Source organism: Oncorhynchus nerka, linkage group LG20 (genome assembly GCF_034236695.1).
Source record: "Oncorhynchus nerka isolate Pitt River linkage group LG20, Oner_Uvic_2.0, whole genome shotgun sequence".
Lineage (NCBI taxonomy): Eukaryota > Metazoa > Chordata > Actinopteri > Salmoniformes > Salmonidae > Oncorhynchus > Oncorhynchus nerka.
Genome location: NC_088415.1, coordinates 46,638,531 through 46,664,797, shown reverse-complemented (window position 1 = coordinate 46,664,797; position 26,267 = coordinate 46,638,531). Strand labels below are relative to the sequence as shown.

The 26,267-nt window shown below is 42.3% G+C and overlaps 1 protein-coding gene across 1 annotated transcript; it reads left to right on the top strand.

The window, feature by feature from the left end:
* Positions 1 to 577: 577 nt before the first annotated feature.
* Positions 578 to 26,059, top strand: clcn6 (chloride channel 6). Its single transcript, XM_029622727.2, has 22 exons — positions 578 to 1,025; positions 1,858 to 1,917; positions 2,267 to 2,332; positions 2,567 to 2,632; positions 2,857 to 2,923; positions 3,080 to 3,186; positions 6,510 to 6,636; positions 6,879 to 7,005; positions 7,088 to 7,220; positions 7,337 to 7,450; positions 7,569 to 7,735; positions 7,935 to 8,055; positions 8,821 to 8,953; positions 9,371 to 9,524; positions 14,242 to 14,398; positions 14,517 to 14,623; positions 14,948 to 15,134; positions 15,854 to 16,017; positions 16,296 to 16,452; positions 17,328 to 17,435; positions 20,424 to 20,549; positions 21,284 to 26,059. Exons 1-22 carry the CDS (start codon positions 951 to 953, stop codon positions 21,362 to 21,364), a joined length of 2,604 nt encoding a protein of 867 aa, XP_029478587.1. The 5' UTR covers positions 578 to 950; the 3' UTR covers positions 21,365 to 26,059.
* The last annotated feature ends 208 nt before the right edge of the window (positions 26,060 to 26,267 follow it).

The window sequence follows — 26,267 nt, the reverse complement described above, 5'->3', positions numbered from 1 at the left end:
ATACATTTGGCAAATTTTTAACATACAAATTGAATTTGGAATTTGTAAAATACCATACGAAATTAGTGACTGACATTCACAAATTAATACATACCATACAAAACATCCTAAATGGAGTCGCAGATTTACATACAGACTAACACAAAATATTCTGAGACCAGGTTGGGTAGCTAGCTATCTTTACATTTTAGCAGAAGCTCTTATACAGAGCGACTTACAGTATTAAGTCCATACATTTTAATACTGGTCCCCCTTAGGAATCAAACCCACAACCCTGGCATGTGGACGCCACGCATCACAATCCTTGCAGTTTGAAACCACCCCATTCACTTTGAAACCAATGTATAGCACCGTTGACCTGGCAAAATGGTTGAAATTAGTGGGCGTGTTCCACATTGCAAGCGACTGCCAACTGACTGATATACAATTCACTTTCCATCATAAATAACTAACTCACATTATTATTTGTAGATCAGTCAGTCACAATTTACCCATGATACATTACGGTTTTGATCATCCGGTCAGTTTACAGAAGCTCGAGCTGGGTAAAACTTAAACTTAACACAGTCAGTGCGATAAGTTTGAAGGCGAATGCAATGCACATTATTTGTGCTGTACTATTATAACTGGGTTTTGTAATCTTGTTGTTATTGTTTTATTGAGAATAACAAGTATCACACATGCGTAAATTACACGCAGTTTTGATACGTTTCCGTAAATTACCGCTTCTTTGTTCGCCACACCTTATTGGCCGTGTTCGAGAGCATCAAAACGACTGCATGCGACTGCCGACTGATTGATCTACAAATCACCCTGCATCATAAATAGCAACTCATTATGATTTGTAGATCAGTCAGGCAGTCACAATTTACCCATGATGCACTGCGGCTGCGATCCTCTCGAACACGGCCATTGTGGGAAGTGGTGGTGCTGAAGAGGCAACAACGAAGATGGCGTGCTGTGGGAATTGCTTATGTTGTCACTGCTGCTGCAGGGATGAAGATACCCGAACACCAGAGGAACTGGTGAGAGAGAATCTGTATAATGTCTTATAATGTGTAGAATTGCCTCAATTTGCAATATATTGTGTGTGAGTTTTCCAAGGAAAACTGAGCCCATGTCCTGACTTCACCCTGGCTGGAGAAAGCTCCACCCTGTTCTGTTGTGTGGATGTCTCAATGCTATCTTCGGTCGCTAACTATGTTGCACAATAGCTTGATAAATAAATATTGAGTTTGACTATGTTACAGAATATAGCTGTCAGTAACATTATAGGCTAAATAAATGTTTTGGGGTAATGTGTTCTGTGAGTCAAACTAAACAACATGACACCTAGCTGACAGTGCTGAGCAACTATGCTAACTAGTAGCCACTGGCAATACGCTAGGATTTTTTAAAACTAACCCTCTATGTTTTATCTGTGACTCAAGCTTGATGCTTGCTAAGCATGACCGATGCCATGTATTTATGCATGATGTGCATTGTTTAATAGAGGCCCTTGTCAAACACCCTATCGGACTGTTTGACAAGGGGCATTCATTGTCGAGGAAGGGTATGGCTAAATAAAGGTTACATTTGAAAGAGAGCAACGTTAGCATCCAGCTATTTGTTTCCCTCCGGCTATTCACAGCCTTGCATGACTCAGGAAGAAACCTCAGCCAACAGCTTGCTCTTTTGTTGGGGTTATTGTGTGGCATATAGTACTAGGTGTAGTAAGTGCCAGCTATCTTTTCATGATGACTGGGAAGGTGCGCTACACTGCATCACCTTATTTGTCAGGTTGAGAGTAGTTTTGTGTCATTGTTTTGTTATTCTTCATGCAGAATGATGGCAGTGTTACATTCTTCTAATTTCCAGACTATTCTTGGGGAAACTCAAGATGAAGAGGATGAGATCCTTCCAAGGAAAGATTATGAGGTGATGAAATCCCTTTGAAGCAGATCAAGATGTTGGCCTAACTCCATATGAATGAAGGGAAAATAGACACACCCAAATGAGCATCAGTGTAGCTCTTGACTAGCCTGGTTGCCAGTCTGTTTCAGCTTTTTTTGCCAACTCCTTATGGAATTGTCATGTCAATGTAAGGACAGACAGTGACAATGGAGTAGGCAAGAGCAAAAAATAAAATGGGACCAGACTACCTCTTGACCACGTCTGTTACCTGAGTATCATTGAAATCTTTCTCGTCAGAAAAATAAACTACAGAATGAATTCAATTAAACACACACTGACTCCTCTCCCAATGGTTCTCTCCATATTTTGGCAGAGCCTGGATTATGACAGGTGCATCAATGAACCATATGTTGAAGTTCTGGAGGAGATGAACAACAAGGTATACTAAGAAATTAATTGTGGCATTGGTATTGTGATAAATAAGCCTACATTTTGAGTTAGTTACAAAGTTGTTACTAAGTCATTATGTATGTGGTTAGACTACCAACTACACTAGAATGCCTTTATTTTCAGAAGCTGTAAAAAAAACTACTTTTCATTTCCACAAACTGCATATTGCAATTGTGTTGTTTTCCCATCTCTTCTAACATGGGTTCTTCTATCACGTTATTAGAGAGCCAAAAAGTATGAAGCTGTGAGGTGGATGCTAGTGTTTGCCATTGGAGTTTCAGTAGGCCTGGTAAGTGCAATCATGTTCTATGCTGGATGAAGAATCAGACATTCTGATTTTTGGTTGGCTTACATACCGGTATGTTAGTGATAAACAATGGACCTCTGTACATTCTCTGGAAATAATGTATGACGAAGGTATGGATGATGCGCAGTGCTTCTGACAAATGTCTGCATGCTTTGAAAAAAAACTGCATATTAAACTCTTATTAACACCATTCTCTTTTCTTTCAGGTGGGTGTTTTTGTGGACTTTTTTGTACGCCTTTTCACTCAGCTCAAATTCAACTTGGTGGGAAAATGTATCTTTTTTTGAAGATGAAATATTTCACAAAGTCTATGCCTAATTCATAATGTCTTTCTGATGTTGAACATTTGCAAATCAACATATTGTATTAGTTGAGAGCTTTGAGGTGTTGTGTGGCAGACAATGCTTTTCCTTAGCCAGTGTGTGCTAGCTGTGGAGGAGTGCAGCGAGAAAGGCTGCCTGGCTCTTTCGCTTCTTGAGCTACTGGCCTTCAATATGATGTTCATCTTCATCGCCAGTGTGTTGGTCCTCATTGAGGTAAAGACGCTCTACACAAATACCTAACGTGTCCTTACATGCTATTGTTATGCTATACATTAGTAAGATGGCGCCGACCGACATGGCAGCTCTGCTTCTAGCTCGTAAGCAACTTTGCAGTTTAATTTTTTCACGTGTTATTTCGGACATTATTAGACCAGAATGTTTTTTTGTGTTACATATAGCCGGAAATAACTTTTTGATATCAGAGCGGTGGAACATCGCCAGCATTACGACCAGGAATACGACTTTCCCGAATTGGATCATTTGCTTGTACCCCCCAGGGTAATTGAACTTATCCCAGAGGCTGCTCCAAGTCGTCGCCAGTCGGAGAAGAGGTATTCACACCATCCACCACTTCTGAGGTTATTACTCGCTAATGTTCAATCTCTGGACAATAAAGTAGACGAGCTCAGGGCGAGGATCTCCTTCCAGAGAGACATCAGGGACTTTAACATACTCTGTTTCATGGAATCAAGGCTTTCTCGGGATATACTGTCCCCGTCTATACAGCCAGCTGGGTTCTCAGTTCATCGCGCAGACAGGAATAAAAATAACTCTCTGGGAAGAAGAAAGGTGGCGGTGTATGTTTCATGATTAACTACACAAGGTGTGATTGTGATAATGTACAGAAACTCAAGTCCTTTAATTCACCCGACCTAGAATACCTCACAATTTAATGCCGGCTCTATTATCTCCCAGGAGAATTCTCTTCGGTTGTAGTTACAGCCGTGTATATTCCCCCTTAAGCCAATACCCCGAAGGCCCTCGAGGAACTACACTGGACTTTATGCAAACCACATATCCTGAGGCCGCATTTTATTGTAGCTGGGGATTTTAACAAAGCAAATTTGAGGAAAATTCTACCGAAGTTCTATCAACACATTGACTGTAGTACTCGCTTAGAGAAAACACTAGATCACTGCTTTTTGCCTTTTCGAAATGCCTACAAGGCCCTCCCCTGCCCTCAGATCACGACTCCATTTTTCTCCTCCTTTCCTATAGGCAGGAAGTAACCGTGCTAAGGTCTATTCAAAGCTGGTCTGACCAATCGGAATCCATGCTTCAACATTGTTTTGATCACGTGGACTGGGACATGTTCAGGTTAGCCTCTGAGAATAACATTGACGCTTAAACGGACACCGTGACTGAGTTCTTTAGGAAGTATATAGGGGATGTTGTCCCCACGGTGACTATTAAAACCTTCCCTAACCAGAAACTGTGGATAGATGGCACATTTGCGCAAAACTTAAAGCGTGAACTACCGCATTTAACCATGGCGAGGTGACTGGGAATATGGCTGAATATAAACCGTGTCGTTATGCCCCCCCGTAAGACAATCAAACAGGCAAAACGTCAGTACAGAGACAAAGTAATGTCGCAATTCAACGGCTCAGACACGAGACGTATGTGGAAGGGTCTACAGACAATCGCGGATTATAAACGGAAAACCAGCCACGTCACGGACACCGACGTCTTGCTGCCCGCTTTATGGATAACGCACTCCCAAGTACTGTGGGCTCTTCTTCTCTGTGGCCGACGTGAGTAAGACATTTAAGTGTATCAATTCTCGCAAGGCATCCTCTAGCCGCGTACTCAGAGCATGCGCAGGCCAGCTGGCTGGAGTGTTTACGGACATATTCAATCTCTCCCTATCCTAGTCTGCTTTCCCCTCTTACTTCAAGATGTCCACCATTATTCCTGTACCCAAGAAAGCAAAGGTAACTGAACTATATGACTATCGCCCTGGAGCACTCACTCATGTAATCTAGAAGTGCTTTGAGAGCCTAGTTAAGGATCATATCACCTCTTCTTCACCTTGACACCCTAGACCCATTACAATTTGCTTACCACCCCTATAGATTCACAGACGATGCCATCACACTGCCCTATCCCATCTGGACGAGGAATACCTATGTCAGAATGCTGTTCATTGACGAGAGCTCAGCCTTCAACACCATAGTGCCATCCAAGCTCATCATTAAGCTTGGGGCCCTGGGTCTGAACCCCGCCCTGTGCAACTGGGTCCTGGACTTCCTGACAGGCCGCCCCCAGGTGGTGAAGGTAGGAAACAACACTTCCACTTTGCTGATCCTCAACACAGGGATCCAGGGCCTCAGCCCCCTCCTGTACTCTCTGTTCATCCATGACTGCGAGGCCATGCACGCCTCCAACTAAATCATCAAGTTTGCAGCTGACACAACAGTAGTAGGCCTGATTACCAACAATGACGGGACAGCCTACAGGGAGGAGGTGAGGGTCCTGGCGGAGTGGTGCCAGGAAATAACCTCAATGTCAACAAAATGAAGGAGCTTATCGTGGACTAAAGGAAACAGCAGAGGGAGCACCCCCCTATCCACATCGACGGGACCACAGTGGAGAAGTTGGAAAGCTTCAAGTTCCTCGCCGTACACATCACTGACAATCTGAATTGCTCCACCCACACAGACAGTGTGGTGAAGAACCTCAGGAGGTTTCTTCAACCTCAGGTTTACAGATGCACAATTGAGAGCATCCTGTCAGGCTGTAACACCGCCTGGTACGGCAACTGCACCGCCCGCAACCGCAGGGCTCTCCAGAGGGAGGTACGGTCAGCACCCGATGTCACAGGAAGGCGAAAAAGATCATCAAGGACATCAACCATGCATCAAAGCTGGGACCGAGAGACTAAAAAACAGCTTCTCTCTCAAGGCCATCAGACTGTTAAGTAGCCATCACAGCTACATGGAATCACTGTCCACTTTAATAATGGAACACTAGTCACTTGAATAATGTTTACATACTACTTTACTCATCTCATATGTATATACTATATTCTATTCTACTGTATTTAGTCAATGCCACTAATACATTGATTGTCCTAATATTTCTTAATTCCATTCATCTACTTTTAGATTTGTGTATTGATGTGAATTGTTAGATACTACTGCACTGTTGGAGCTAGGAACACAAACATTTCACTACACCTGCAATAACATCTGCTAAATATGTGTATGGAATCAAGAAATTTTAAAGTCAACTCCTGATAAATGCAGTAGCTTAGGATTGTCCTGATACCGTGTAGTTATCAGAGCAATTAAAAAGGGACCTATATTGCACTTCAACGGAGTTTGCTCTTATCTGAAGTGTACTTGTCAGGAGTCTACTGTACTGTACTGCCTGTACTGAACATGCTCATAATCCCTTTGACAATACTCATTATCAAAACCTCTTATTTTTTTTATACCTGTTGGGCAGTTATTTAGGGTTTCTTTGCTTGTCTGGTGGTATCATATCAGAATTGTCCCAACTCCTTCTGATTGTCCCTTTCCTGTGTTCTTTAGCCTGTAGCTGCAGGCTCGGGAATCCCTGAGATCAAGAGCTACCTGAATGGAGTAAAGATACCTGGAATAGTTCGGCTACGGACTTTCATCTGCAAGGCTATCGGAGTCCTCTTTACCGTATCCGGAGGTACTACAAAATATATGGAACAAGGTCATATTCACTAGGCACCAAACGGAAGACAACTGAAACAGAAAGGGACTACCTGAACATGTCCAATAGAAACAGTAGTTATTTCACTTTTTCAAAACATTTTGCTACAGTGTGCACTAATGAATACGACCCCTGACTTTCCAACAGATGCAAACATTATAGCAAAAGGAATCCAATGGCAAAGCGTCTGTTCCGCCTTTAAGTGTTTGATCCCTCAGGTCTGTTTGTGGGGAAGGAGGGTCCAATGATCCACAGTGGAGCCATCGTGGGAGCCGGACTCCCTCAGTTTCAGAGCATCACTTTCAAGAAGATCAACTTTGACTTCCCCTACTTCCGCAGTGACCGGTACAGTAGCATACTCTGTAAAGTGCTAATAGTGTAGTTGTTCATCATTATAAATTAAATCTCTGCTTAATCTTGATTTCAGGGACAAGCGGGACTTTGTGTCGGCGGGGGCGGCGGCTGGGGTGGCGGCTGCGTTTGGGGCACCAATAGGGGGCACCCTCTTCAGCTTGGAGGAGGGCTCCTCGTTCTGGAACCAGGCGCTCACCTGGAAAGTGGTAGGTCAAAGGTCACAGACAGAGACTCATGCAAACACGCGAACACACAGGCTATTTTTCTGTCATTGTCAGTCAGCCTGGTCTGAAGCACCACTCTCTTCCTGTCTACCCCCCAGCTCTTCTGCTCCATGTCTGCTACGTTCACCCTCAACTTCTTCCGCTCTGGGATCAACTACAACAAATGGGGCTCGTTCCAGCTGCCTGGCCTGCTCAACTTTGGAGAGTTCAAGGTACAAGCACTCGTTCATGTTGTGGAGGTGTGCAGATAGTGTATGTGGGTCTGTGTGCATATAATGGTTTAGCGACTTGAGTTCCATGTCTCCATGGGTGTCCATCCCTCTCCCACAGTGTTCAGACGGGGATAAGAAGTGCCACCTGTGGACGGCGGTTGACCTGGCCTTCTTTGTCCTGATGGGGGTGGCGGGAGGGCTGCTGGGGGCCTTCTTTAACTGTATCAACAAGAGGCTGGCCAAGTACCGCATGAGACACGTCCACCCCAAGGCCAAGTTTGTCAGGTACCTGCTCGGTGTGATATGTACATATACACTTAATTGTAGTGACAGTTGCATTGCTGCAATGCTTTGTTACAAATGTAACTTGTTTTTCAAATGATCAATATATTTAACTTCCCCATCTGAGTGGAAAGGCATATTTCTCAAAGGGGTTACAGTGATTTGTGTTTCATGTCATGTTCTTTGTCTGGTCCCTGGGAAGGGTTCTAGAGAGTCTGCTGGTTGCCATGGTGACCACGGTGGTGATCTTTGTGGCATCCATGACATTGGGTGAATGTCGTGACCTGGCCTCCACCATCACCAACAACAACACGACAGCTCTGGTACGTTTGGCAGAGCTCAACTTTTATTAAAAAGTGAAGCATATAAAAAATAACAGCTGTAAAACAATGTCATAATCATCCTAAAACGAGCACTAAAATCATATTGAAACATAACGAGACCATAAAACTACATATTCATACAAAAGCCATCCTTAAAAAGTTTATTGGTGTTTTCTGTTGCCTCTCTGACCTCAGATTGGCCGACTGAGTTGAATGAAGTGAAATGGCATTGATCCCAACCGTGCTAGTGTTCAGGAGAGTGCAACGATGAAGAACATTCAGATAGGAGTTTATTGTATAGAACCGATATGATGGTCTGTCATGTAGATTATGGAATCCAGATAGAGCTACTCATTCATTTCTATCTGCAACGTACTGAACACTTCACCTTACTGAATATACCCCCTTTTCAATGTTTGACTTTACTGAACATACCACAGTCTCAACATTCAATGCTTTTAATGGTGTAAATGAACCGATTCATCGGGCAGCATACACCGTCACTCCAGTGTCGGCCATTGTTAATATTTTAACGTTTCAATCTATGGCATAGACATCACCTCTATTCCAAAACTGTATCCCCAGGTCTCTAGTCTAGTATACACTCAGGTCCTTCAGAAGTGGAGTTTCACATTTTGAATACGTCCCACATCGGACAGACATGTATACAGTTCTGTATACATTCATGTAACTAAAGTTAGAAACATGCTCCCATTCAATGGTTTTGTTACAATGGTAAAATGTGTGATATGGCGCTTTATCTAGGTGTCCCTCAATGAAGACGTCATCAACTCTACAATCCGCCAGTTCTTCTGCCCCAACAAGACGTACAACGACATGGCCACTCTGTTCTTCAACCCTCAGGAGGTGGCCATCCACCAGCTCTTCCACCAGGACGGTGAGACAAGGGCTGTTCTTGGATCAGTTTAGCCTTTTAGATAATGATGAATGAGATTATGGACAAGCTCCCACCTGATTTTAAGGGCAAAACTGATCCCATGCCTGTACTAAACTGCATGCTCAATAATCTCTATTTAAAGTACTTCTTAGTTCCAGGACTAGGCTTAATCTGTGTTATTTTAACAGGGTCCCTAGTCTCTATACACGTACACACCGAAATATGTTTGTGTACACTGATGGCTACACTTTAGTTCGTCATTATACAGAACATAATGAACACCTCTGTGGCCAGCTCTGAAAAAATCTGATGTGATTGGTCAAAATACCAATTAGTGGAAGAAAGATCAGCGTTGGACTGCCTGTGTAAACGCAGTCTTAGTGTGTGATTTCCTGTGTTTCCTGTCTGTCTCTGTAGGTACATTCAGCCCTGTGACGCTGATTGTGTTCTTTGTGCTGTACTTTTTGTTGGCGTGCTGGACGTACGGCGTGTCGGTGCCCAGCGGCCTCTTTGTGCCCTCGCTGCTCTGTGGCGCCGCTTTCGGACGCCTGGTGGCCAACCTCCTCAAAATGTAAGACCAATTTTCTGATATAGTTCTCAATGTTAGGCCAACGTTCTCATAATCAACTGTTCTCAGTGTTAGGCATGATCTAATGTACGCAAATTGTTAGGCTGTCATTCTCATAATTTTTTCCCCACGAAATGTAAACCCAACGTTCTCATAGTCAGTACTCAAATATGTAAGCCCAACTGTCTCGTAACAAAATGTCCAGGAATGGTAATGGTGTATATCAGATTCATTCATATGTACAGTACCAGTCAAAAGTTTGGACCTACTCATTCCAGGGTTTTTCTTTATTTTTGCTATATTCTACATTGTATAATAATAGTGAAGATATAAAGTATAAAATAACACATATGGAATCAAGTCATAACCCAAAAAATATATTTGAGATTCTTCAAAGTAGCCACCCTTTGCCTTGACAGCTTTGAACACTTGGCATTTTCTCAACCAGCATCATGGGGTAGTCACCTGGAATGCATTTCAATTAAGTGTGCTTTTGTTAAAAGTTAATTTGTGGAATTTCTTTCCTTAATGCATTTCAGCTAATCAGTTGTGTTGTAACAAGTTAGGGGTGGTACACAGAAGATAGCCCTATTTGGTAAAAGACCAAGTGTATATTATGGCAAGAACAGCTCAAATAAGCAAAGCAAAATTAATATAAGACATGAAGGTCAGTCAATGTGGAAAATGTAAGAATTTTGAATGTTTCTTCAAGTGCGGTCGCAAAAATCATCAAGCGCTATCATGAAACTGGCTCTCATGAGGACCGCCACATGACTCTGGAAGACCCAGAGTTACCTCTGCAAGCAGAGGATAAATTAATTTGAGTTACCTGCCTCAGATTGCAGCCCAAATAAATGCTTCAGGGTTCAATAACACAAACACATCTCAACATCAACTGTTCAGAGGAGACTGCGTGAATCAGGCCTTCATGGTCGAATTGCTGCATAGAAACCACTACTAAAGGACACCAATAAGAAGAAGGGACTTGCTTGGGCCAAGAAATACAAGCAATGGACATTAGACTGGTGGAAATCTGTCCTTTCTGTCTGATGAGTCTAAATGAGAGATTTTTGGTTCCAATAGCCGTGTCTTTGTGAGACGCAGAGCAGATGATCTCCGCATGTGTGGTTCCCACCGTGAAGCATGGAGGAGGAGGAGGTGTGATGGTGTAGGGGTGCTTTGCTGGTGACACTGTCTGTGATTTAAGGCACACTTCAACAGCATGGCTTCCACAGCATTCTGCAGCAATATGCCATCCCATCTGGTTTGCGCTTAGTGGGACTATCATTTGTTTTTCAACAGGACAATGACCCAACACACCTCCAGGCTGTGTAAGGGCTATTTCAACAAGAAGGAGATGGAGTGCTGCATCAGATGACCTTGCCTCTACAATCACCCGACCTCAACCCAATTGAGATGTTTTGGGATGAGTTGGACCGCAGAGTGAAGGAAAAGCAGCCAACCAGTGCTCCGCATATGTGGGAACTCCTTCAAAACTGTTGAAAAAGCATTCCAGGTGAAGCTGGTTGAGAGAATGCCAAGTGTGCAAAGCTGTCATCAAGGCAAAGGGTGGCTACTTACATTTTGATTTGTGTCACACTTTTTTGGTTACTACGTGGTCCCATATGTGTTATTTCATAGTTTTGATATCTTTACTATTATTCTATAATGTAGAAAATAGTAGAAATAAACCCTTCAGAAAGTTTTCATACTCCTTGACCCACATTGTGTTGTTATATATATTATATATATATATAATATACATTTTACACACAATACCCCATAATGTTGAAGTGAAAAGGAAATACAGAAATCTAATTTACTTTAATATTCCCACTCCTGAGTAGAAGCACCTTTTAGCGGCGATTACAGCTTTGAGTCGTCTTGGGTATGTCTGTACCAGTTTTGCACATCTGTTTTTGGGGATTTTCTTAAGTTCTAAGTTAGATGGGGAGTGGCAGTGAACAACAATCTTCAAGTCTTTCCACATATTTACAATGGGATTCAAGTCTGGGAGTTATCTGGACCACTCAAGGACTTTCACATTCTTGTTCTGAAGCCATTACAGCATTGCTTTGGCTGTATGCTTTGGGTCATTGTCCTGTTGGAACATATATCTTTGCCCCAGTCTAAGGTCGTTTGCACTCTGAAGCAGGTTCTCTTCAAGGATTTGGCTCCATTTATTGTTCCCTCTATCCTTACAAGTCTCCCAGTCCCTGCCGCTGAAAAGCATCCCCATAACATGATGCTGCCACCACAATGCTTCACGGTAGGGGTGGTGAGCTATGCCTGGTTTTCTCCAGACATAGTGCTTTACATTCAGGCTAAATCGTAACATTTGTCCACAGAATATTTTGCCTCGTGCTCTGTCTGTCACGTGCCTTTTTGCAAACTCCAGGCATGCTCTCATGTGCCTTTTGCCAGACGGAAGCCACTCCTGAGAAAATCTCCCATAAAGCCCAGATTGGTAGGGGCATGCCTGGAGTTTGCTGTAGAGACTGATGTCCTTATGACAAGTTCTAACATCTCAGCCAAGGAAGTCTGAAGTTCTGTCAGTCGTCATTGGGTTCTTGGTCACCTCCCTAACCAAGGTCATTCTTGCCCGGTTGCTCAGTTTGGTCGAACGGCCAGCTCTAGGCATAGTCTGGGTAGTTCCATATTATTGAGACCACTGTGCACTTGGAAACTTTCAATACTGTAGAAGTTGTTTTATACCCTTTCACAGATGCAGTGCTGTGAAAAAGTATTTGCCCCTTCCTTATTTCATTTTTTTTGCACATTTGTCACACTTAAATGTTTCAGATCATCAAACAAATTTAAATATGACACAAAGAAACTGCATTTTGAGTTTACTTGAGTTAAGTGATGATTTTATTTTTTGGGCGTGGGAAAGCAATCCGAACTTTCATGGCCCTATGTGAAAAAGTAATTGCCCCCTAAACCTAACAACTGGTTGTGCCACCCTCAGCAATCAAGCGTTTGCGATAACTGGAAATGAGTCTTACACGTCGCTGTGGAGGAATTTTGGCCCACTCATCTTTGCAGAATTGTTTTAATTCAGCCACGTTGGAGGGTTTGAGCATGAACCGCCTTTAAGGTCACGCCACAGCATCTCAATCGGATTCAAGTCCGCACTTTGACTAGGCTACTCCAAAACCTTAATTTAAAATAAAATAAAAAGCCATTCGGAGGTGGACTTGCTCGTGTGTTTTGGATCATTGTCCTGCTGCAGAACCCAAGTGCGCTTCAGCTTGAGGTCACAAACTATTGGGTTGTGGCAAAGTTGTGGCAAAATGGCTTAAGGACAACAGTCAAGGTATTGGAGTGGCCATCACAAAGCCCTGACCTCAGTCCCATAGAACATTTGTGGGCAGAACTGAAAAAAGCGTGTGCGAGCAAGGAGGCCTACAAACCAGCTCTGTCAGGAGGAATAGGCCAAAATTCACCCAACTTCTTGTGGGAAGCTTGTGGGAGGCTACCCGAAACGTTTGGCCCAAGTAAAAAAAAATATAAAGGCAATGTAACTAAATACTAATTGAGTGTATGTAAACGTCTGACCCACTGGAAATGTGATGAAAGAAATAAAAGCTGAAATAAATCATTATCTCTACTATTATTCTGACATTTCACATTCTTAAAAAGAAAGTGGTGATCCTAACTGACCTAAAACAGGGCATTTTTACTAGGATTAAATGCCAGGAATTGTGGAAAAACTGAGTTTAAATGTATTTGGCTAAGGTGTATGTAAACTTCCGACTTCAACTGTACAGACATTTCCTTGGATTTTATGGTATAGTTTCTGCTCTGACATGCACTGTCAGCTATGTACTGTCAAAGATGTTTCTTTCTAAGTCCTGTCCAAACAATTGAATTTAGCCACAGGTGGACTCCCAAGTTCTAGTGACATCTCAAGGATGATCAAAGGAAATTGGATGCACCTGAGCTCAATTTGGAGTTTCATAGCAAAGGGGTCTGAATATTTATGTAAATGAAGTATTTGCAAACATTTCTAAACACATTTTTACTGTTATTGTGGGGTATTTTGTGTAGATCCATTTGGAATGCAGGCTGTAACACAACAAAATGTGGAATAAGTCAAGGGGTATGAATACTTTCTGAAGGCCCTGTATATGGATCTGGTTTCTATGATTTGAAATCTGTTGGTTTGGAAATCTCCCAACTACTTTCCCAGTACCAAACTACTGTGATATTAGTGTAGCTGCAGTGTAACTTCCCATAGAGTTTGTATCTCTTAGAATGTGTAAAAATGCCAACAAAGCTACATTTTAAAGTTGACATATCCTCTGAGAAGGAATCTGCTGATTGGGCACTTTCTCTAAGCGCTTCTCTCCCACACTCTGAGTTTTTTTCTCTCTCTCTTTGACCCAGTTGTCCTCTGTACTCTGCTTTGTCAGACTCAGGCCTTTTGAGTTCTTGGGTTCTTGCAAGTAATAGCTAAGTTTCTCTTGGCGTTTTGGACTGTAGGTGCCAGTTCATTGTCTCAAGAAAATAATGCCGTTTGAGCGGACAGTGCTAGCAATAAGCCTTAGAGTCTTTCCTTAGTAATCGCTATCGAATTGACCACTTTTTGGAAGTAATTTTAAAAAGTTGAGATTTCTCCCCCATCCTTTGCTAAAACCTTTCCTAATGTTGACACTTACTGTTTCGACTGATCCTGCTTTTCCTGGTTGGTTCCTTTTTGGCTGTTCTGTTGCCACAGCAACATGGGGATGGACATCTACTCTGGAACCTTTGCTCTGATTGGTGCAGCCGCCTTCCTGGGAGGTGTGGTCCGGATGACCATCAGCCTGACTGTCATTCTCATCGAATCGACCAATGAGATCACCTACGGCTTGCCCATTATGATAACCCTCATGGTAAAGTACACCTCATTGATTTGAACTTACATTCACAATTTAGTAGACTTGCATCAGAGTTGGTACTTACAGGATTATGTGTGTGTGTGTGTGTGTGTGTGTGTGTGTGTATGCTCAGGTGGCCAAGTGGACGGGGGATTTCTTCAATAAGGGCATCTATGACATCCACATTCATCTGAGAGGAGTGCCACTGCTGGAGTGGGAGACAGAGGTCGAGATGGACAAGTAAGAAAATAATACTACATTTCTGATAATAAAGATCAGTGGTCATTAAACCAAGATCAGTGGTCATTGTATCCAAACCCACTTACAACTAGCACATTTCTCTTCAGTATACACGCATATTCTGTATATATGCGGCCCTTTTCAGCCTTTAACCAACTGTGTAATCTGTTGATGGGTTAAAAAAAAAAGCATACATAAATAAAGCTTTTCCTTTTTACTTGAAAATAGGTTACCTTTTTTGAATGATTGAATTGGAATTTTACTTCCTGGATTGACTGACCCTAACCCTGGTACATACATGTGTGTCCCTCGTTTGTCCCCCAGACTGACAGCCAGTGACATCATGGAGCCCAACCTGACGTACGTGTACCCCCACACGCGCATCCAGTCCCTGGTGAGCATCCTGCGTACCACCGTCTACCATGCCTTCCCCGTGGTCACCGAGAACAGGGACAACGAACGGGAGTTCATGAAGGGCAACATCCTCATCAGCAACAACATCCGCTTCAAGGTAGGAGCCAGGGCAACGTGCAGATAGAAATAGCATGAATAGAACTGATATGATTCTTTATTCTACATGTCAGAGATGTTTGTTCTACTGAACCTATTTCTATCTTAACATTTCACTATGTTGTGTCCTGGGGTGTATGCATTAGTTGCAGATCGTAGCAAAACGTTTTGCCTGGTTACTCTAGGACCCAAAAATATTCAAACATAATGAAAGTGGGAGGGACCTACCTGGTTTTATCCAATAGAAACTCTTGTTTTCATTACAAAACGTTTTCCATTTGGATCATCAGGCCAAATGTTTTGCTACAGTCTGTGACAAATGAATACACCTCTGCTGAAGATGCCCTTGCCATACCACGAACTGCCACCAGGAGTAATCAGAACCCTGTTATACTGTATAATGCATAGGTTGGGGCTACTGATAAAGGCCACTTAGTTTGGCCGTGTTTCCAATAATTGTAAAATGTTGTTTTTCCTTCCTTGCTCCCCTCCTTGTAGTATTGTTACTGTAAAGCCCTTTGTGACATGTTAATAAAAAGGCTATTCACATCTATTTATGTGTTAGGGCAGTGTCAGTAATTACATTAGGGAATGTAGGGAACAGTGATGCACAGACAGTCTCACGGTCTTTTACTGTAAAATGATTGACATTTATATGAACAGGAAGGTGTGTCTGTGGAGCATGTGTAACCCTGCCTTCTCCGCCAACCTCCTCCTCAGAAAGCAAGCGTGCTGACGCGGGCCGGGGAGCAGCGGCGGCGCTGCCAGTCCATGAAGTCATACCCGTCCAGTGAGCTGCGCAACGTGTGTGACGACCAGCTGGCGGCCGTGGTGCCTGCTATGGAGGAGGGCCAGGACATGCTGCAGCAGATGCTGGAGAGGAGGTAAGCCTCACACATACATACGCACACCTTAATTCTCACACCTGACTTGACCCCATCCCATTTTTTACAACACCAACCATGTAACCATCCTAAAGTTACAGGGGGTAACTTTGACTTGGGTCAAATTAAGATTTTTTTTTTAATCCATCATTCTTCTGAAATGAACTATTAATAAACTTTGCACACGTTGTAATCGATGGAGTCACTGTAATGAGTCAGTCCGGTGTTTCTATTTGGAGAAAGTTCTAATGTTTCTATGGCTGTGTGTATGTTTCTAGACATGCACCCTACCCTAACCTGTACCCAGACCAGTCCCCTAGCGAGGAGTGGACCATGGAGGAGCGCTTCCGACCTCTGACCTTCCACGGCATCATCCTGCGCTCTCAGCTGGTCAACCTGCTGATCCGCGGCGTCTGCTACGCAGAGAACCAGTCGGTCAGTGGCCCAACTCCCAACCCACAGGGTCGTATTAATTAGTGATGGGGGGGAAATATTGATACAGGAGAGTATTGCAATATTATTTTTGCATTCGATTCTCTGACTCAAAGTATTAATTACATTTTTGTTAGCTGGTGCTAATCGGCTCTACCTGTGCCAAAACTCCAGTATTTCTCATCCTATGGTTTGTTATCCATCGGCCATTTTATTTCTATGACTTATTAAAACTGGCCTCTGTAGTGGCATGTAGTAAGACCTGCAGTGAGCCAGTTTTTTGAACATTGAATCACAATAAAATTGCAGTATCAAATCACAATACATATAGAATTGTGGCACGTAAAGAATTGCACCAATATTGTATCGTGAGGTCCCTGGCAATTCCTAGTATGAGGTATGAAAGTGGCGTGTCAGTGGCATGTCATTTTCCAGGAAGTAGCCTTGTAGTTTTTTAACTCTTGTAACCTTTTGAATGGTATTCAATGTGAAAAACATAAGCACAAGGGTCTTGAGCGCAAAAACGTAATAAATTAATCCTCAAATGCAAAAATGATTTTATATGTATGACCGGATTTTCACTAATGTTATGATATAATCGTCAAGCCCAATCAAAAGATTTAGGGGAAAGGAAGTAGGACGATGTCACTTGCACATCGTCTTCATTAGGCAACAAATTGAATAAAATGTACTGAAACATGAAGGAACTACCTGAACTCTCGTTTTTGTTCTCTGTTGCAAAACGTTTTGCCACAGTGTGCTGTGCACTAATGAATACGACCCAGGAGTTAGTCAGTGTGTGTGTGTAGTGTTTCTACACATGTTCTTGTGTGTGTATGTCTGTGCACCTTTTTATTTGTCTGTCTGTGTCCACATAGAGTGCCACGCAGCCGAGACTGTCGTACGCTGAGATGACGGAGGACTACCCCCGTTTCCCAGACATCCATGACCTAGACTTGGCCCTTCTCAATCCCCGCATGATAGTGGTACGACCCAGTCCATCACACATCTACAGCTACTGCTGCGCTTACAATCGGGGCTCTAAATTAAACATTTTCATTGGTAGCACTGGTGCTCCCAACTTTAAAAAGTTAGGAACACAACATAACATTTATGAGCAGCAGAAAATACGATTAAAAAAAAGTAGATTGAGATATATCCTACAGTACATTTGGAAAGTATTCAGACCCCTTGACTTTTTCCACATTTTGTTACATTATAGCCTTATTCTAAAATGTATTAAATAGTTTTTTCCCTTATCAATCTTATCAATCACACAATACCCCATAGCTGTAAAAACAGGTTTTTGCAAATGTATAAAAATCCCCAGAAGTATCACATTTCCATAAGTATTCAGACCCTTTACTCAATACCTTGTTGAAGCACATTTGGCAGTGATTACAGCCTCGAGTCTTCTCGGGTATGATGCTACAAGCTTGGCACACCTGTAATTCCCCCCCCCCTTCTCTGCAGATCCTCTCAAACTCTATCAGGTTGGATTGGGAGCGTTGCTGAACAGCTATTTTTCGGTTTCTCCAGAGATGTTTGATTGGGTTCAACTCCAGGCTCTGGCTGGGCCAATCAGGGACATTCAGAGACTTGTCCCGAAGCCACTCCTGGCTTGTCTTGGCTGTGTGCTTAGGGTCATTGTCCTGTTGGACAGTCTGAGGTCCTGAGCGCACTGGAGCAGGTTTTCATCAAGGATCTCTCTGTACTTTGCTCCTTTTGTCTTTCCCTCGATCCTGACTAGTCTCCCTGTCCCTGCCGCTGAAAGACATCCCCACAGCATGACGCTACCACCACCCTGCTTCACCGTAGGGATGGTATTGGCCGGATAATGAGTGGTGCCTAGTTTCCTCCAGATCAGACTCTTGGCATTCAGGCCAAAGAGTTCAATCTTAGTTTCATCAGACCAGAGAATCTTGTTTCTCATGGTCAGAGTCCTTTAGGTGCCTTTTGACAAATTCCAAGCGGGTTGTCATGTGCCTTTTTACTGAGCAGTGGCTTCCGTCTGGCCGCAGTTTGTAGTGTAAAAATTATCATAATTTTTGGGGGGTCCCGTGACCATTCTCTTCGCCAAAATTCAGTTCATGGCTGAATCTACAATTATTTAACTTTTTTACGTAACATGTAAAGTGTTGGTTTCATGAGCTGAAATACAAGATCCCAGAAATGTTCCATGCGCACAAAAAGCTTATTTCTCTCAAATTGTGCCAAATTAGTTTGCATCCCTGTTAGTGAGCATTTATCCTTTGCCAAAATAATCCATCCACCTGACAGGTGTGGCACATCAAGAAGCTGATTTGAACAGCATGGTCATTACATAGGTGCACCTTGTGCTGGCGACAATAAAAGGCCACTCTAAAATGTGCAGTTTTGTGACAACATAATGTCCCAGATGTCTCATGTTTTGAGATATGCAGTTGGCATGCTGACTGCAGGAATGTCCACCAGAGCTGTTGCCAGATCATTTAATGTTAATTTCTCTGCCATAAGCTGCCTCCAACTTTGTTTTAGAGAATTTGGCAGTACGTCCAACTGGTCTCACAACCGCAGACTACGTGTAACCACGCCAGCCCAGGACCTCCACATTCACCTGTGGGATCGTCTTAGACCAGCTACCTAGACAGCTGATGAAACTGTGGGTTTGCACAACCAAATAATTTATGCACAAACTGTCAGAAACCGTCTCTGGGAAGCTCATCTGGGTGCTCGTCCTCACCAGGGTCTTGACTTGACTGCAGTTCGCCATCGTAGCCAACTTCAGTTGGAAAATGCTTGCCTTCGATGGCCACTGGCACGCTGGAGAAGTATGCTCTCCACAGATGAATCGCAGTTTCAACTGTACCAGGCAGATGGCAGACAGCGTGTATGGCGTTGTGTTGGCGAACGGTTTGTTGCTGATAACGTTGTGAACAACGTAGTGGAAACGCGTTCTCTGGAGTGATGAATCATGCTTCACCATCTGGTGGATGCCAGGAGAATGCTACCTTCCCCAATGCATAGTACCAACTGTAAAGTTTGGTGGAGGCCCCTTAGTTCCAGTGAAGGGAAATCTTAACTCTACGGCATACAATGACATTTTAGACGATTCTGTGCTTCCAACTTTGTGGCAACAGTTTGGGGAAGGCCCTTTCCTGTTTCAGCATGACAATGCCCCCGTGCAGAAATGGTTTGTCGAGATCGGTGTGGAAGAACTTGACTGGCCTGCACAGAGCCTTGACCTCAACACCCTCAAACTTTGAGGCTGAATTGGAACAACGACTGCGAGCCAGGTCTAATCGCTCAACATCAGTACCCGACCCCACTAATGCTCTTGTGGCTGAATGGAAGCAAGTCCCTGCAGCAATGTTATAACATCTAGTGGAAAGCCTTCCCAGAAGAGTGGAGGCTGTTACAGCAGCAAAGGGGGGGGGACCAACTCCATATCAATGCAGATGATTTTGGAATGAGATGTTCCACGGGCAGGTATCCACATACTTTTGACCATGTACTATATCTGTGACCAACCGATGCATCTCTGTATTCCCAGCCATGTGAAATCCATAGATTATGGCCTAAAGAATGTATTTAAATTTACTGATTTCCTTTTATGAACTTTAAGTCAGTAAAGTCTTTGAAATTGTTGGGTTTTATATTTTTGTTCAGTGTAGTTTCATACCCCTAGCCTATATGAAATATAGCTACTTCTGAAGCACATGTTGTGCTATAGAAACTAATATGTAACCCTGTAAATACATTTATTAAAAAATATATATATAATATTGTTAGAAATACATGTAATTGAAATTAGAGTAATTGTGGAATATTAGGTTTCTACGCATTGCATTAAATTGTACACCGTTTCTTTAAGAGCGTCACGTTTGTGCCTTGTCACTTAAAAGGAACAATTTTCCTCAAGTGTTGAGGCTTTTTGTTGTTACTACCTGGTTACATGTTTGTGATAGTAAGTGATCATCTTCTTTCCCTTTCAGGACGTCACCCCGTACATGAACCCTTCCCCCTACACAGTGTCCCCAAACACACATGTGTCCCAAGTGTTTAACCTGTTCAGGACCATGGGCCTTCGACACCTGCCTGTGGTCAACGCAGTAGGAGAGGTGAGTTGCACCGCAAGGGGTTAAAATTCCCACTCCTTAACTTCCTGTTTCCTCTCTGTGGCCTGGGTCATATTCAGTAGGGCAGTGTTTCTACATTTCTGGTCCTTTGTTTTTGACCAAGTACCACCCACCTGATTCCACTAATCAACTCCTCAAACTTTTGATTAGTGGAATCAGGTGTGTTGTGCTCTGGCCAAAAAACGAATGTGCAGCCCTTTGGGTCCCCGGGACCAGAATAAAAAATCACTGCATTAGGGCACACCATTTCAAAATGGTTTGCAACGGAAATGGAAAATAAGCATTTCTTATTGGACAAGTTCAGGTAGTCCCTCCCTGTTTCATTCAGTTTCCTTAGGATTGATTGCTTATCAATACAACCCAGGTGAGGAATTATATTAACTGACACACCAAGCTGTGTTGGCCACAGCTTGCTTATTAATGGTGACATTTTAATAACATTAAATGTGGCCTTGTCAAAATACTATATCAAGTACATAAAATGTGTATGTATTAAAGGTCCATATTGTTCCATTCTAAACCTGCATGAATAATCAACACTCTGACAAAAATGCAGCTTCAAGGGACTAACACCACTTTTTGCTTTTGCTTAGAAGCACTACGCAGAGGAATAGCTCAGTAGCTAACTACTGTAGCTAAGTAATTATTTTTGAGTCTTTCTAGAGTGGAGGAAGCAGTCTGCTCCATGATGTCGCTCCCTGTACCTTCTCTTTCAGATTGTGGGAATAATCACACGACACAATTTAACCCACGAGTTCCTCTTGGGGAAACTCAGACAGCATTACATCACCATTTGAGCTCCAAGGTCCAGTCTTTAAAGCCGTCAAGAGTCACCCACGTCTTGCAATCCCTCCTTCAACTGGACCTGTACCATACTTTTCCATGTCTTATCCATTCCCCCACACTCTGTACGACACGATGGGCACACACTTCTGTAACGAGAGGTTAAAGGATTACTTTTGTCTGCTCCGGAGCCTCTACAGCCCAAGACATCCCCCCCCCTGTATCCCAAGTGTCCACGCTTTACCAACAGACTGACTTTCTCATCTTTATCACTGTAACACTCTTGTTTTGACTTGTGACTGTACATTTGAATTTTATGTTCTCTGTGTATTTAAATGTATTATACTATATATTTGCGAAAATAACATTTCACTGTGCCGCCAGGGGTTTCGATCAAAGTAGGTTTTTCCTGCAGTGTTATCAAAATGTCACTTTGGGGACTATTTCTAACCTAGGCATATGTGGGGAGCTGCATTAACACACAAATACACAATTGCACTCGCATATGTTAAGCTTAACAGAGGACAGTTCATCTCACAAATATTCAGGCAGCAATGTTATGGGTGTGTTTCGAAAGGACAGAGGAAGATGGAGGAATATAGTGTATGTCAAGACTGGATAGAATCAACCAAGGTTTTTTTGTTTTAATTTTGAGTTCGAGGGTGTGGGACCAAGAAAGGTCCAGCATATTTTCTAGACAGAAAAGGGTGGACATTTGTTTGTCAGTATTAAGTACCTCTGTAAAATCTTTGTGGAAATGTTGCCGTTGTTCACCTTGTAGATTCACATTGCAGGGAACCAATAATGTGGTGACTTTCTGGCTAGTTTCCCCATCCATGTAGGTTGGGTTGGTAGTACTTTAAAGGTAGAATCCGCAATATGACATTATCACACAACTCAAGAGATGGTGTAATGGTGCTTTCAAGACTGGGAACTCAGGGAAAAACAAGGTCAAATCAGGACGTCAGTGATCTTCAGGTCGGAAAGTCGAGGCTCTAGAAAGAGGCCTGAGTTCCCCACTTAGATGACCGTTCAAAACGAATTTTTCTGGTTCCCAGTTGTCTTGTGCTCACTGAAGTCGAAAGTCAGAGATTTTCGAGTTCCCAGTTGTTTTGAACGCAGCATAAATTGGGATAAGCCAGTAATGTCTGTGCTAAGTTGATGTGTGTAAGTAGGGCGTTTGCCCACTGTCTATTAGGGGTGTAATGGTTCACCAAACCCACGCTTCAGTACATATTGCGGTTTTGGGGTCATGGTTCGGTCTCGGTATAACGGGAAAATTAAATGCCATTCACAATCTTCCTGGCATTGTCGGTTGTGACAGGATTGTTATGTTGAGTCTCAAGTTTCCACTCTGATGCTGCGTTTGTAACCATGTGGGAGGTGGGAATTTACCAGTTTTCAAGTCCATAAATAAATATCAGTTGGATGCATTCATGTGATTGGATCTCGTTGAGAAACGCTGATTGACTAATGGCCAACAAGCTGCGTCAACCATAAACTAAAAGTACAGCTATCATGCGTGCAAACAAATTATAGTTTCAAAACCTCAGTAATAGATGCTGTAATGGTGTTTTTTTGCATTTAACTGCCAAAGATTCTCTTAAGTGGCCATTTCAGTCATAGGTGACTACAGAGATCCATGTGCGAGAAGTGGTTGCTCAGGATGATCGACAAATTTCCCACAAGTAATTCATTACCAGTTAGAGGGCTGTTCAAGTGGATTTTTCCCAGTAGTATGTGGTAAATTCCCACTTCCCACTTGGTAACAAATGCACCATGACTCTGCCTCCTTCAGTGCCAGATGCACACTTGTAGCTCTCGTAAAGGGGCTGTGTCTGTAGCACAGTACATTTCCCACTCCAGGGTAAGGTGATGGGCTGTCACAATTAAGTAAGTGCAACACAGGGTGCATTGGCCAATTCATTGAAAACGTTGGCTTTGGTCTGCTTATATAGAGCGGGTATGACCTGTTTACTGAAACGGGTGCAAGAGGGAAGTTCGTAACATGGCTCGATCACATTCACGAGGTGCTGAAACCCGCTATTCTCAACTACTGAGAATGGGTGCATATCCGTGACTATAAACCAAAGAAAGGTTCAAAAAATATATACACTTAGCCAAACTATCACTCTTGTAATTTATTTGTCCCGGTCAGATTTAGCTGCTTGAATTTAGAGGGGAGACATTGTTTCTTTGTGTTTCTGTCTTGCGCCGGTATACTGGAGTGATGTCGGCGTAAATGTGCCAACATATTTGAGGTGTTGGCAGCTGCATAGGTGACATTGTTAATCACAACTCTATCCATTGCGGTTGTAATTTACTGGGAGGAAACCAAAATGTTTTCAAACTTGAGATCTAAATGATGATGGAGGATCCTCCAATTCTGGTTTGTTGACCCCACCACTCGCCATTATGCAGAACAAATTTTTTGCTGCGCCTCACAAAATTTTGAAATGCTCAAAAATAAGATTACAATTAATTACAATGTGCACATAGACTGTACTTGTTTTAACGGAATAGCCTGAAATGTTTTTTCAGATCAGATTTACTCGAGGCGTAGGCCTACAATGCAGCATAGGCATAGCCTATAGGCCTAGTGTTTTTATGTTGTAAATAAAAACATTTTAACGTATTTTAATTTGGGTTCACACTGTGTACGGTTTGGTACAAATACATGTACGGTTACACCCTTGCTGTGTATGGTGATGTTATATTGCAGAGTCTACCTTTTTTAACATGTGCTTAAACATGATGATGAGGCCAGTGCAGCTTTTTTTATAAATAGTAAAGATGGATGTAAAGTGAATCAATTATGACAAACCATGATGGCACATAAAGTGCCTTCAGAAAGTAATCACACCGCTTGACTTTTTCCATACTTTGTTGTGTTACAGCCTGAAATGTCTTGAGTCAATAACTACTCAACACCTTTTGTTATGGCTAGCCTAAATCAGTTCAGGAGTATCTATTGGTAGATGGGTAAAAAGCAGATGTTGAATAACCCTTTAAGCATGGTGAAGTTATTAATTACACTTTGGACACCCAGTCACTCACTACAAAGATTCAGGCGTCTTTCCTATCTCAGTTGCCAGAGAGGAAGGAAACCGCTCAGGGATTTCACCATGAGGCCAATGGTGACTTTAAAACCGTAGCAGAGTGTAATGGGTGTGACAGGAGATCTGAGGGATCATAAACATTGTAGTTACTCCACTATACTAACCTAAATGACAGAGTGAAAAGAAGGAAACCTGTACAGAACAAGGCACTTAAGTAAAACTGCAAAAAATGTGGCAAAGAAGTTAACGTTTTAAATTTTAAAAAATTTAAAAAAATGTGCAAATATTGTAAATCCAGGTGTGTACAGTTCCGAGACTAACTGAGAAAGACTCACCTCTGTAATCCATGCCAATTCTGATTCTAACATGTTTATTTTATATGGCAAATCAGTTAGGTAAAAAATTCATATTTTCAATGACGGCCTAGGAACAGTGGGTTAACTGCCTGTTCAGGGGCAGAACGACAGATTTGTACCTTGTCAGCTCGGGGATTTGAACTTGCATCCTTCCGGTTACTAGTCCAACACTCTAACCACTAGGCTATCCTGCCGACTCAGGGGTGTGAATACTTATGTAAATTAGGTTTTTGTACTTCATTTGCAAAAATGGGTAAAAACTTTCACTTTGTCATTATGGGGTATTGTGTCTGAAGGGGAAAAAAATGTTGAATCAATTTTGAATTCCGGCTGTAACACAACAAAATGTGAAATAAGTTAAGGGGTCTGAATACTTTCCACATTTGTTACGTTACAGCCTTATCCTAAAATGGATCTAAAAAACAAAATCCTCACTACCCAATACATTTTTGCTAATTCATTTAAAAAAATAAACCGATACCTTATTTATAGCATTATTCTCAACCCTTTGGTATGAGATCACAAGTGCGTCATTATGGGGTGTTGTGTTTAGATTGATGAAAAATGATTTTTCATCCATTTTAGAATAAGGCTGTAATGTAACAAAATGTGGAGAAAGTCAAGGGGTCTGAATACTTTCCGAATGGACTGTACACTAAGCATTCCTTGTTATGTTTGTCATGTTTTTTGCCTTGTTTTATTTAAGAGTTTATTTTTATGAAATGTTATTTGTATGATTTGCTACATGTACTATAAAGGATATAATGATAAGCCGTTACATTTGGTCTAGAACAAGATAAATAGTTGTTACTTTGGGGGGGTATTTGTTTGTAGAATTGCCATAGCGTGGGTTGCAAAATGTAAGGGTATCTTTCCCAAAATTCTCGCGTTTCAGGAATCGTCCAACCAGGATTTCTGGAAAACGGTGGAATTTTGGGTAAGTCAACATCCACACTAAATGTGTCTCTGCAGATGACATGCATCAGATTAAGTTGTATGGAAAATGGACAGGTGGTAAATGTGCTATGCTTAGCCATTGTCAGGACCAGAGGGACCGGTTTCCCCCACCCCCTCCAAATAACATTATGGACACACCAGTGTTTAGTAAATCTGCTGTGGAGGTTTAGGCATTGCTCTGAGCTTGGTGATACGTTTGTGGAAGCTTGACATACCGTATGTAGAAAAGCAAGCCCATGGCAAACAACATAGGTCCCTGGGAAAGAGAAAGCAGAAACTTCTGTCTTGTGCCTTGACATTGCTCTTCAAAATAAAGATCCCTTTGTTTTGTAAATCATTCAGACGTATCCATCCTATTTAAAAAAAAAAATTTTTAACACTTTAAAATGTTTTAGAAGATATACAAAGGTGTTGTTATTTTCACTTAGTCTATACATACAATATATTCTCATACTGTACGACTTAAACTTTCCAATGCTTGAGTAGTCCAGAATGACTTAAGACTCCCTGTTGCCTGGTACTAAAATGAGGGCATGCATGTTCAG